General features: G+C 35.1%; 1 protein-coding gene across 1 annotated transcript in view; it reads left to right on the top strand.

Moving 5' to 3' along the window:
• HSF5 (heat shock transcription factor 5) overlaps positions 1 to 13205 on the top strand; it is a 37039-nt gene that overhangs the window by 4512 nt on the left and 19322 nt on the right. The window contains exons 2-4 of the mRNA XM_023652897.2: positions 821 to 1195; positions 9296 to 9393; positions 11803 to 12324. Coding sequence (XP_023508665.2) covers positions 821 to 1195; positions 9296 to 9393; positions 11803 to 12324 — 995 coding nt within the window. The remainder of the gene's footprint in view (positions 1 to 820; positions 1196 to 9295; positions 9394 to 11802; positions 12325 to 13205) is intronic.

Raw genomic sequence — 13205 nt, 5'->3', positions numbered from 1 at the left:
TCTCTCTCTTCCTCATCTCCACTTTTTAATTTCTTTCTGCCTTGCTAGATAAGAGAAAGCAAATATCAGAATCTCTGGGACCAAGTATGTGAATTTTTAACAAACTCTCCAGGTAATTGAGATGTAAATCAATGTTTGAGAGCCACTGATATCTAGAGAGGGACACTGCTAGAGATACACTGAAGAAAAGACGACCACAGAGAATTATTGATTGATTTGAGTAATGAAGAAGAGAACTAAGTCAGAGTTTTCAAGTCTGACTTTTCTACAAAGATTGTCATTAAGAAAAAAATAGAAAGAGAGCAAAGAATCTGTTTTTGGTTTGTGTCATAATTCTTATTTGTTCCACACATTTCTTTTATGTATGGTTGAGTGCTTATTTTCATGCCTATTATTAAGATTCTTAAATGATTTGAAAAACTGAATGGAATTTCTAAAACTTCTAGGAAGTAGCTTACAGATTGGAAAAATCTGGGTAAATCAATTGAGGTAAAAGGTAAGATGACTGAATCATCTATAAAAGACTTTTAACATTGAATATTTGATTTAACATTAGAGTTTGGCCACTTTGTCTCTCAAGACAGTCATATTGAGAACCAAACACAAGTTTATTTAATTATTTTTTCAGCATTATATGTGTAATCTCATATTCTGGTATCCTAACTTGTTTTTATCAAAACTACCTTTATGTTGTGTTAAAAATGGCTGAGAACCTAACATCTTCATAGGTGAAGAGTAGAGTTTACTTTACGACTTTTGGTTTGCTGCGTCCAGCGGTGTAATGTAAAATTAGTAAATGTGTTCTTCCTCTTTTATGCAGGACCAGTGGCTGTAGGACAATTCCACCGGTCATTCCGGCGAGATGGTTTGTCTCCTTACTCCTACGTATCAACTTCATCCCACAACCACAGTACTTTCCCTCTGAAAGGTTTAGATCGGACCTCGATTCCTCCTAGAACATGGCAGAACTCCCTTGGAATGCACCCAGGACAAGTGGAAACACCTCCAACTTTTTCAGATAAAGGGGTTCCATTTCCTGTACTGCAGAGGTTTCCAACTGAGGTTACCTATACCCTGCAGCCCAGCGCCACATCCGTACACGTTCAGCAAAGTCCTCAAACAATGGTCAGCTCCTCCCAAAAATATAGTAACTACACACCCTCAGCGCAGTACTCCCAAGCCTACTATCCAACAGGTATGAGAAATTCAAGTTCAGTGACTTCTCTTAAGGTACTTTATAATGAGCATTTCTATATTTTTAATGCATTTCTCCATGCTTAAATAAAAATAGCAATATGCACCTAAGAAATGTCAAAGCTTTCTCATCAGGACCTATTTGTAAGCAATATATAAAATTTCATTGTGTTCTTAAGGATTGTGAAAATTCTGTTGGTGCATAAAGATGTATATTTTTAGTGAAACTTTTGTATCTTCAAAGCATGTCCTAGTAATAAAATTAAGACTTAGTACACCAGAACCCTGCCATAACTCTGCTCTGGTGCAGTAGTTTTTTTTTTTTTTTAAATGTTTATATACCTATATATATATATATTTTTTACCTTTATTGGTGAGATTACCTCATAATGAAATCATTTTAGTATGTCAGTAATGAAGTTTAATAAAAGAGCATACTCTCATCATTTAAAGCTAAATTATATTCTTTTAGTGAAAATGTGATGGTGTGGTTTGACAGTGCAGTCCCTGAGTAGTAGCAGAGAGAAGGAGAACCTGGCAATGACAGCTGACCTAGAGCTCAGCCAAGGGCATTAGAAGACGTATTGGTAGATCTCAAGCCATTAATTGGGCATCCTTATGATAGTGACCATCTGTTTAGCTTCTCAGGTGGGGGTGTGTGTGTGTCTTTTTTTTGCAGAGGAATACATTTTTTGCAAGATAATAGCCTCACCATTTCGTTCAAATGTATTTTCTACTTTGCAGAAGCACCATAGCGGTGGTGTGTGTTTCATCATGTACTGTGCTTTACACAGAGTGATGAAATGGGGCAGGAGAAATAAGGCAAGGGTCAAGGCTTTCAGGAAAAACCAGAGAGAGAAGAAAGGGGCATTCCTTTGCCCTACGAATTAAGACTCTTGGAATATTAATTTTCTCAGCTATGTCGATACGGAAGCAAATCTCTAGAGGTATTTTGTTAGACCATTTCTCCCAGGCGGGATGGAATCAAAAGCTAAAATAAGTAGAAGGAATGTAAATTTGATAAAGGAATTAAAGAATTTGTTGTAAAAGTTGTAAATCTGGTAACTGTTCTATTTGTAACAGTATTCACTATTTTCTGCTTGTAACATCCAAATGTATTCTTTTACTATTGACTCATTGCATTCTACCTAAATATAGCAGTAAAAGGGATTGCCTTATTTTCCCAAAGCATATAGGTTTAATAATATTAAAATAATAAAACCAGAGTTCAAATTAGATTGGATCTTTTAGATTTTAGAACTGCTACTGTTTTGGTGGATGGAGTTGGAAAAGAGGAAGGAATTATATGGAGTAAGGATGGTTTAGCATTTTTAATCATTTTGCCTATTAGAATGTAAAAAAATTTTTCTATCTTCTAATAAGGTAAAAAAAAGGTTGAGAAAAAGAAAAAGCTGGATTTTTCCAGCTTTTGAGAGGCCTAGTATTTTTCCAGATTTTCACCTACTTTGAAGAACAAAAAATATCTGTGTGATCTTTAAAAATAGAAGATGACTAATTTCATGTTATATGTCTTATGTATAGCAACAAATAGGGTCAGATTTTTATGAATGAGGAGTTTAGTCCAATATTTTAATAAACAAATTAGGCATTGCTATCTATATTGTAATTCTGGCTGCATTTCATGTATATAGAATATACATATATAGGGAGAGACAGTCTGTGTCTTCCTTATACTTGCTTTACATTCTGTAGCCTATCAACTGGACAAAACCCCTACCTTGCCTCCTCTTACCAATAAACCTTTCTCTTTCCTTTCCTAACCCCCCTCCTCAAACTACTAAAGACTCAAAAGCTTTAGTTGAAATTTGCAAGGACTGCAGCAGAGAGATGTAGAAATGTGCTTGGCCTTCCATTTTGGAATTTTGGAGGCATTTTCCTATGGACGTATTAAATCTGTTGGTTAGGTTCTGTATTACTGTTTGTCTTACACTTAAGGTACAGATGGTTACAGTCTAGTTTAGGAGCCAAACTAGCCTGTAGAATATTGTTTCTATGGGAAAACGTATTCCACGGTCAAAACAATCCTCTTGGAAACTTCTAGTTCTAAGTTTCATGAGAACCGTTTCTGTATTGTGTACCAGGAAACACTACAAATAGTTAATATTATTCATTCGTTATAGAAATAGTTTGTTAAGTTATTGTGATTTAGGATATGTTGTTTTAAAAATATTTTATCTTAGCTTGGATGTGAATTTATAAATTGGAAGCTGTCTCCAAGAGTTCAAGGTAAGGACTAGGAAAGAGACATTAAAAGAACAAGTAAGTGCTGCTGATGTTTTGATAATGTACAGTGCATGTGAAATAGAGTCTTGTGTTACCTGAATTTTTGTTTTCTTTAATAGAGATAATTGAAATGACTATAGTTTCTGAGGTTATGAGAATAAGAAATCGCGTGATGACTTTTGAAACATAGAGTGTTTCTGCTTTGAACATTCTGAAGTACTATATAAACAAAAAGTTATATTGTTAAATACAAAAGACCTGATATGGAAAGAAAGTGCCATAAAAATACTGTACAAGTACTTGATTTCTCCAAATTTTAGGTGAAGAAAGCAAAATGTAGTGAGCAGTTTAACCAATATTAAGTGAGTACCTGTTTATGAAGAGCATTGCAAATGACTTTCCCAAAGTTAAATAAAATACCATTCTCAGAGGCAGGGTGATAATCGTTCCCAAATCAGGTTCTCTAAGTCTTAAGAAAGTACCTCATTTTAGAATAATGGTCATACTGGAATCCTTTCAAAGTGAACTCTGTGAGTTGAGGTGTGGATCAAATTTTAGTAAAAAACAACACCGGGCTTTATTTAAAAATTAGTTATATTGAAAATAAACTTGGTTCTGGCCTTCAAATAATAAACCCAGTAAATTTTGAATTTTGTAGTATTTCATAAATTACTAATTCTCTAGTAGAGCCAAACATTGAGACTAAAAAATTGTTATCAGAATGACTCATAAAATGACTCATCTGAATCATTTCTTTCCTTTCACTGCCTAGCTCATTTACATTTTTTCCATTCTTATCATTCCTTCAAGGACAAAATGTTATAGATCCAGTATTAGTTGACTCTTTAGTCTTGCCTTATCTTGAATTCAGTTGTTTTCCTTTGATATTATTTTTGCAGTATGCTCCTATAAGTAATTTCCCTTTTTTATGAAAAAATTCATTTTAGACTTTTTTGTTGTATTCATTCTCTATGTCTGAACATACATAAGAATATTCATATATTCATATTCATGTATATAAAGAGTACTGTATTGAGGAATTGTTTTCTTTTGACTAATGTTATAATGCTGAATTGACTCAAAATCTACTTTGCCTTTTTTTAGTTACATTTTAAGCTCAAAGCAATGATTAGCAATTTGTAGCTGTCCTTCATCTCATATTTTATTTAACAAATATTTATATAGCAATCACTGTGATCTGTCCTGAGTACTTTTCAAATATTAATTCATTTAATCCTCACATTATAAGATAGAGGATGTAATTTTTCTTATTTTATAGATTAGGCAACCAAGGCAGGCCTAGGGAACAGACCCAGACAAACTGATGCGTGTCGTTTATTTTGGCCACTGTGCTCTGCTGCCTGCCTGCCTCTCGTACAAAGAGGGACTTTTTGTTTTGTTTTGTTTTTCTTTTGAGAGACTCTTTCCTGGTATATCTCTTCCCCAGAGTTAGTTATTCCCAGATAGAGCAGACAACAGAGATTGGTGGAGGGGCCTACCATTCTGTGTTGCTGGAGGGAGTGGGACTGCCCTGGGTTATTGACTCAACATGCTCCAGCTGCTGGAGGGGGAGGTTCAGCTGGAGCCTCCGAGGAGTGGGGCTGCCTCTCATTCATTTCTGCATCCCCCTACACCTAGCATACTTCTTGGCTCTGATGGGCCCTTAGGAAACAATTTATTGAATAGAATGAAATAATTTTAGTCTCAGCTTTGCAGTTAATCATCTGACGTGACCTTCGGTGGATTATTTCATGTTACTCAGCCTCAATTTCTCTTTCTATAAAGTGATGATAATAGTTTGGGTAAAGGATTAAATGAATTAATGTATGTCAATGGACTTTATAAAATTTAACACTATTTACATATAAAAGATAAAATATTTTAAAAGCTGTCTTACAAATGAGCCTAGATATAACACTTGAAAGGCTAAATAATTTGTAAGAATATACACTTCCCCCCAAGGTAACATATGGTATTTTTATTTTTTACTGAAAAATATAGTATCATTTAACAATTTTTCTGAATTGACTCAGGCCAAAAGGATTGCTTATTATTGTTTTAAGGTACATTTAAATTCTAAAGGTTTGATCTTTAGGCTTCTAATCCTACATAATGTACATAAACAAATATAGGATCTGGATTTATAAGAGCTTTCAAATGCTGTTACTCTTGTGCTCAAGTAGCCTGTTTTGTCAGTTTCTCTGAAAAGGCTTGATTTTGTTCTTATGGAAAGAGGGGTTTGGCATAGATACACCAGGAATTTTCTTTAGCTACCAGAAGAAACTCCGCAAAAGCAAAATTATATTTGCCTTTGTTTTTGTTGAGGTGAAATATGTATAACATAGACTTTACCATTTTAACCATTTTTAAGTGTACAGTTCTGTGGTATTAAATACATTCACATTGTACTGGCATCACCACCATTTGTCTCCAGAACTTTTTCATCTTCCCCAACTGAAACTCCGTACCCATTAAGCACTAACTTCACATTCCCCTTTCCCCCCAGCTCCTGGCAACCACAATTCTACTTTCTGTCTCGAGGAATTTGACGACTGTAGAACCTCATATAAGAAGAATTATACAATATTTATCCTTTATTGATTGGCTTATTTCACTTAGCGTAATATCTTCAAGGTTCATTGATAGTGCAGCATGTGTCAAAATTTTCTTCTTAATGCTGAATAATTTTCTACTGTATGTATGTACCACATTTGGTTTATCCATTCACCTGTTGATAGACACTGGGTTGCTTCCACCTTTAGATTATTGTGAATAATACTGCTCTGAACGTGGATGCACAAATATCTGTTCTGCTTTTGCTTTTTGGGTGTATACATTCAGAAGATCTTTTCTTTACCTCGCTATACATGAAGAGATGTTGGGGTTCTAGTTGCTACAGTAACTTATCTTGAAATTAAATTTGCTATTAGGATGTTTTCCCTTTTGAGTATTTATATTGGGCATCTTCTCACTGTTGACACTGTACTACTCTGGAGTAGATTCAAGTCCAAAACATTTAAATTATATATTTATATTACCTCCACAGGATTAAGTGTGTGAACTTGTTTTCCTAATCTGTAGTGGAAATGAAAATTTTTACCTTGAGATAATGTTTAGTAATCCTGTATTTTTTGATTACCAGAATTGTTTTTAAAAATATCAACTCATATTTATATCTGAAATAGAATTCTGTCCATAATTTTTATTCTACATGCAATTTAATACCTTAAGTGAACACTGCCTTCAGGAAGACACTGGAAAATCTGTACGCAGATGAATGTGTCTTAGGATGTGGTGATAAACTGTTTTATAAATGTTAGTGCTCTCACAAAGCTTTCATAATACACACCAGCCAGGTTTTCATATTCAGTAAGCTCACTAATGCTGGCTTTATTCTATTTTGTTGACTGTACAAAGTAGGACTGCACTGGTAAGGAAATAGCCATTGAGGAATCTTTTTGGATTATCTGTTCAAGTCCTCCCTTTCTTCATGCAGGTACCTTTCTACTTTCCATATGTTACTGGACTCTTTAAAGGATGTTCACTATTTTGCTATTTCCTTAGATACCAAATCAGCTATTGACTATACATTAATACATTCTCTGTTGTTTTTACCAACTATTCAAAATGTATACCCAGTGAAGTCAGAACATAGCCGTATCAGAAAAATAAAGCTAATACCTTTCGGTGATTTATTTGTAATAAAACACTGTTTTATAGTGCCCTGATGGGTGAAAACCTGCAGCTCCTGACAGACTTTTCCTGCCGCTAGGGGGCTAGGTTTTCCTTAGCTGTTAAAACTCTAGAAAAAAGTCCTAGTTTTTTTTTCAGAGTTTTGGCAAACCCTGCAGACCCCATTTTGGTGTTTTGCTTTTTGGATTTAGCTTATTTCCCAGGATATTTGTGAACCAAATTCAAATCCAAGACATTTTAATAGTATATTTGAATAATCTGCAAGGATAAAGTGTAAGCACTTGTTTGCCTAACCTATATTGGAAGTGACAAGAGCTTGAATTTTATGTTGCCATCTTAGTAATATCTGGCTTTTTTAGTCACTGGAATATTAAAATGATATAATTCAGAAAACACCAAGCCTTATCTTTGTATCTGAACTATAATTCTGTCCACTATTTCTCATTTTTCCTTCCATGTGGAAAATTTAATGCCTTAAATTGCACATGATATAATAAGAAAATCTTTATTTCTAGTATACCTTTATGAACCTCTGCCGTTTTAAAAATCAGTAGTCAATGGAGAAATAGGGAAGTATTTCAGTGAATTTTTACAATCTTTAGGCTAGTTTGCTTTCAAAGGATTACAGAATGAGATTATTTAATATGTTAGCACACTCAAAACATGAAAAATGTGGACATAAAAAGAGAAAGTTGCCACCTCGTAATGAAGACACCTTAAAGATACTCAGGAAATAGAGTTCTAGTAAAATTCAAATGTGATGTTTTAGGAAGAAGGAAGGATTAAGGAAGTATTGGGGTCTATTAAAGAACATGTGCTTTGGAGTTTGTTTACTGCCTCTGTTGCTAATAGCTTTGTGACTTTTTGGCAAATTATCTTAACATCTCTGAGCTTTATGTTAATACTTCATTCAATTGTTGTTTGGATTGAATGAGGCAATATATGCAAAGCACCTGGTACTGTGCCTGGAACATGGTAGGTGCTAGATATATACCACCCTCTGTGTAATCTAAAGGTATGATGTTATAACGGATTCTCATTTGTCTGGAGAGTCTCTGGAAAAGAGGAGAGTTAACCTATTATTAAGACTGCATTGTGAGTATAACTATCCCAGTACAAAGAGTTCTATCTTTTCATTGTATCCTAACTATAAAGTTTGGAAAATGTATTTCTTTGTTAGTTAAAATAATAGCATGGTAGCTATTTATGTATTGATTGCTTACTGTATGCCAGTACTATTCTGAGTGCTTTTATGCATATTAACTCATTCATTCCTCACAACAAACATATTAAGGAGGTACTGTTATTTCCATTCTAATACAATGCAGAAACTGCGGCCCAAATCGCTTAACCTTGCTTAGGTTTATACACAGCTATTAAAATTTTGCATCTGGGCTCCAAAGCCAGGTAGTCTGGCTCTAGGATCTGAACGCCTAACCACTTAGTTAAAACATTTTTTGCACAGGTTTCACTGGACGCATTGTGTAATGGTAGGAATGTTTGGAGAGTATTTCATACTTATTTTATCCCAAAACACAGCCTCCTCCAAATGTTTGTTACTATTAAAATGATTGAAACAATTTTTTTGGAATTCCGAATTTGTTCTGATATTTTCTGCAAAAGGAAATTACTTTCAATAAGAATAAATGTTTGGTTAGAAAGGTAACAATGGGGGGCCAGCCCCGTGGCCGAGGGGTTAAGTTCGTGCGCTCCACTGCAGCGGCCCAGGGTTTCGCTGGCTCAAATCCTGGGCGCGGACATGGCACCGCTCATCAGGCCACACTGAGGCGGCATCCCACATGCCACAACTAGAAGGACCCATAACTAAAAATACACAACTATGTACCCGGGGGCTTTGGGAGAAAAAGGAAAAATAAAATCTTTTTAAAAAAAGGAAAGGTAACAATGGTTAGGTGCTAAAGAAATCATTTCTAAAAGTAAACGTGACCCTCTTAAATGACTTAAAATTATTACCCTGTTGTTTTCAACAAATAATAGCATCTATTATTTGGACTAAAGCATCTAATTGGACTAAAGTCATTTTCTTGCACCCACAAAGGGAAGCTCTTGGAATTTTTCTTTCTAAGTTGAAAGAGGGGAGAGTCTTGAATGCTGTAGAGGTTTATTTTGGTTGATGACTTTTCTATGTTTGAATTTGTTCCAGCTGTGCTACAGTGCTGCTCTCCTTCTACCCACATGGATGCTCTCAGTAGTTGTGTCACTCCCACTGCCTCCTCCTATGCACACTGCAACTACTTCCAGGTAAGAGTCTTAGAACAATGGACATACTCTGTGCATCAGGTGCAATATTATTGGCCTTGAAGAATTTCAAAATATAATTTTTTATTAATGAGTAGCCAGAAGTGAACTGTGGATTATGCCCTCAGTTTTCTCAATTCTAAAGAAAGAGAGTTGATATAAATGATGTCTGAGGATTCTTCTAGGCCTGCACTGTCCAATACAATAGGCACTAGACATGTGTGGCTATTTAAATTTAATTAAAATAAAATTTAAAGTTCATTTCTCAGTCATACTAGCCACATTTCAAGTGCTCTATAAGCTCATATGGCTAGTGGTACCAAATTGGACAGCACAGATAGAGAACATTTCCATCATTGCTGAATGTTAGTTTGAACAGTGCTGTTCTAGGCTCTTCCATGGTAAAATTAATACCAGATGAACTCCAAAAGTATGTAAGTCACCCAATGACAGATAATTACTATTTTTTTTAAAGGAAAAGTGATATCAAAAATGAGAAATTTAAGGGGTGGTTCCCTTTAGCCCCCATGTTGTGAACCCTGTACTTCTATTATCTTCTCATTATTTATTAGGAAACAGTTGCTTTGATTTAATGTTTCAAACTGCTATTTCTAGGATAAGATTAAATTCCATGCTTTGTGTTTTTACGCTATGATTGTTTAAAGATTGGAATTATGGTTTGCCTCTGATACCATGTAAATGATTTCTGTTCATAAAAGAATATCTTACTAGTGGTATTCCAATACTCAAAATAATGTTCCTTTTTTTTTTTGAGAAAATCTATATAGAAAGTCAAATGATGATCAGATGGTTGTTTGAAGAGTACAGATTCAGAGCAAGGGGACATGTCCGCGCCCAGGATTTTTAGTGGCAGATATCATCAAGCATGATAGTGCAGTCTGTTCATCTTCACTAGGGGGACACATCTATCCCACAGATTAGGTGCTCTCGTTTGTGGATCCAGACACTCTCTCACCTGGATCATACTGGAGGTACTCAGACAGTATTTATATCTTGATTATGTTTATGTTTTAAATAAATCATTTAAAACATCTTTAAAGACCTTTCCTTACTACAAAGACAAAACATGTTCATTATAGGAAAATAGAGATAAGTAGACATAAAATTTTAAAGTGGGAAAAAAGTGAAAGTATTTCAGATGCCATTCTGGAAATAAATGCAGTTTAGTTTAGTTGCGCTGTAGGTGTTGGTGAGAGTGTGCATGGATGGTCAGTGTATTGTGATGGTGAAGAGAAGAACTCTGGAGTCGGGCAAACCTGGGTTTGAAACCTGACTCTGTCAGTTATTTCATCACGACTTGGCATAAATTATGAAGTTTCTTTGAACTGCAGTTTCTTCATGTGGAAATGGAGATTATCACATTTTGTAGGCCTCTTATGAGGAATAAATGAAATAATGTGTGTAAAACACTTTACATGTGCTTGGCACGTGGTAAGAACTCAATAAATGGTGCTATGGTAAAGTAGCTTGATGCTTAAACCATTTGAATTTACATTGTTTGGCGTTAGTGTCCTTCAGAATATTGACACAATCTTTGTAGTGTGTTTGGCAACATCAACTCACTACGTGTTTTATTGAATCATAACTCTTCTGTATTTTATGTTTATAATCTGAGATAATCAACAAACATTTACTGAATGCCTACTCTGTGCAAAGCTCTGCATTTGGCAGCATCAACTCATTACATGTTTTATTTAATCATTACTTTTCAGTATTTTATATTCGTAGCCTGAGATCATTGATCACAAAACACGTAATTGAGTGTCTACTCTGTGCAAAGTACTATGTATAAGAAAATACATCTTAAAGTATCAATTTAAAAGTGACAGCTATTTTAAACCTATTGTTTTATTATTAAAAAGAAACAATCTCAGGAACCAAAGGACATTCCATATTCCATCCATTTTTTCCCAGATCATTTGGAACAGAATATCAGTACCTCCCCCTGAATCTATAGAAGCATTGGTGGACTTGTGAGCATCCTGTGTTTGAAATTTCCTTACTACATTCCTAAAACAGTCTATGATAGATACAAGTGATGTTTTTGTCTGTCAACCTTTATGGAAGAATGTGGTATATAGACATTTTCTCAGCAAATAGCTATTTGGGTACTATAGCTTTTTGATTTTGTATACTTTAACCCTGAGAATTATTGGTCCATTCCAGTGTTAAACTTAGCATAGAGGTTGACATGTAATAGTTGCTAAGTAAATGTTAACGATGGAATTGAAGCTACCACTGCTGAAAAGTTGATTGGCTTTCAAGTTTTTTTAGTGAACTTTAAGTTTAATCTATTTATGTTTAGTGTTCATCAGCCTAAATGTTGTTGCTTTCCTCCTTAATCTCATATTTGGTTTTCTATCCAAACAGTCCTATTTTCTCTTTTCCCAGAATCCTCCAATGCAATCCTCCTATCCAGTTGAATTTCTGCCTTCTAATTGGCCTTGCAGTGCTACTGATGAAAATAAAAAGACAGAAGTAAACCTAGAGGCTGTTTTTCAGATAGTAGATGAATTGCATTCCTCCCCTAAATTGGAGATGGTAAAGGTGGAGCCTGTTGAGAATCAGTGCCCAACATCTCAGTCTAACAGAGGCCAACATATTCTAACTAATTCAAACAACAGCAATCCATCTTCCACAAGTCAGGCTAGCCAGCTGGAGCCACTTACTCCTGTAGGCTCAGATATTACGTCTTTTGTGGTCGGAACAGAACAAGCAATTACCTGCTCTCTACCACAGTCACCTGAGTACATCTATACCATCCACACAGCTCAGCCTGTTGAAAATACTACAATGCAGGAATCTGCAGGTATCCAACAAGCTCGTGTCAAATTGAAGGAGCAGCTAAGTCATAATCCATCTCCAACTTCAGTAGTATTTGTGCAGGAAGGGCTACCGTTCAGCACACACCAGGTAAGGGGCAAAGAAAAAAATCCTAATAAAGCTCAAAGTACATAGTGCTTCTTGCTAAAGACTGTTCTAGTGGCGAGTTTGTCCAGATTTTATTTGGGTTTAATACCAGTTCATTATGCTTTCCAGAAGGTTCATGCTCCAGTGGTTCTGCACAAAAGATTCAGAAAGAGGTAACGTTAACTCCCAGGCATCCTTTCATTACGTTACTGTCTGAAGTCAACCTCTAGAGAGGCAGTCTGAGCATTGTGGTGTAAGACTTATTTTCATGTTAAAAGCATCCCGTGAGCATCCCTCCTGTCTTAATTTGGATGGACTGGGTGTGCCTAGCTGATTAAATTCCACTACTCAGGAGGGGTGGTTTATCTCCCAGATAACATCAGGACTTTTCTAGCCGTTTGTGGCATGGACGTAAGGAGATGGTTGGAGGTCTTTTCTTACTTTCTTAGAGCATTATTGAATTCTAATTTGACTTGTGAGCATGCTGTGATTGAATTTTCTTACTAATGGCTGCATTCCTAAAGCAGAACTCTGACTCTAGTTTGAGAGATGTATTCTGAAGGTAGAGAATAATTCCTTTATTGCTGATAGTTTATGACCAGAAAATGAATAAACTTTGATTCTGAATAAAAGTGCATCCAAATTAAAATCACTTTTTGTGAATTGATAAGTATTTTTTGTCTACTTTTAATTTTTTTTCTTGATCTTAGTCTGATACATATATTTTTTCATTTTGGATTTTTTTTCTCTAATGGAACTGAAAATATCTTTATTGTTAGAGATCCAGAAGATAACTTTTTGGCAGTTTTCTTTTTAATGCATTCTTTTTTGGCACTAATTTTAGATCCTAATGTCTTAAGGTTTCTGTCACCTCATTTTCTTTT

This window comes from Equus caballus, chromosome 11, assembly GCF_041296265.1.
Source record: "Equus caballus isolate H_3958 breed thoroughbred chromosome 11, TB-T2T, whole genome shotgun sequence".
Lineage (NCBI taxonomy): Eukaryota > Metazoa > Chordata > Mammalia > Perissodactyla > Equidae > Equus > Equus caballus.
The sequence above is the reverse complement of the archived record's forward strand: the minus strand, read 5'-3'. Positions and strand labels throughout refer to the sequence as shown.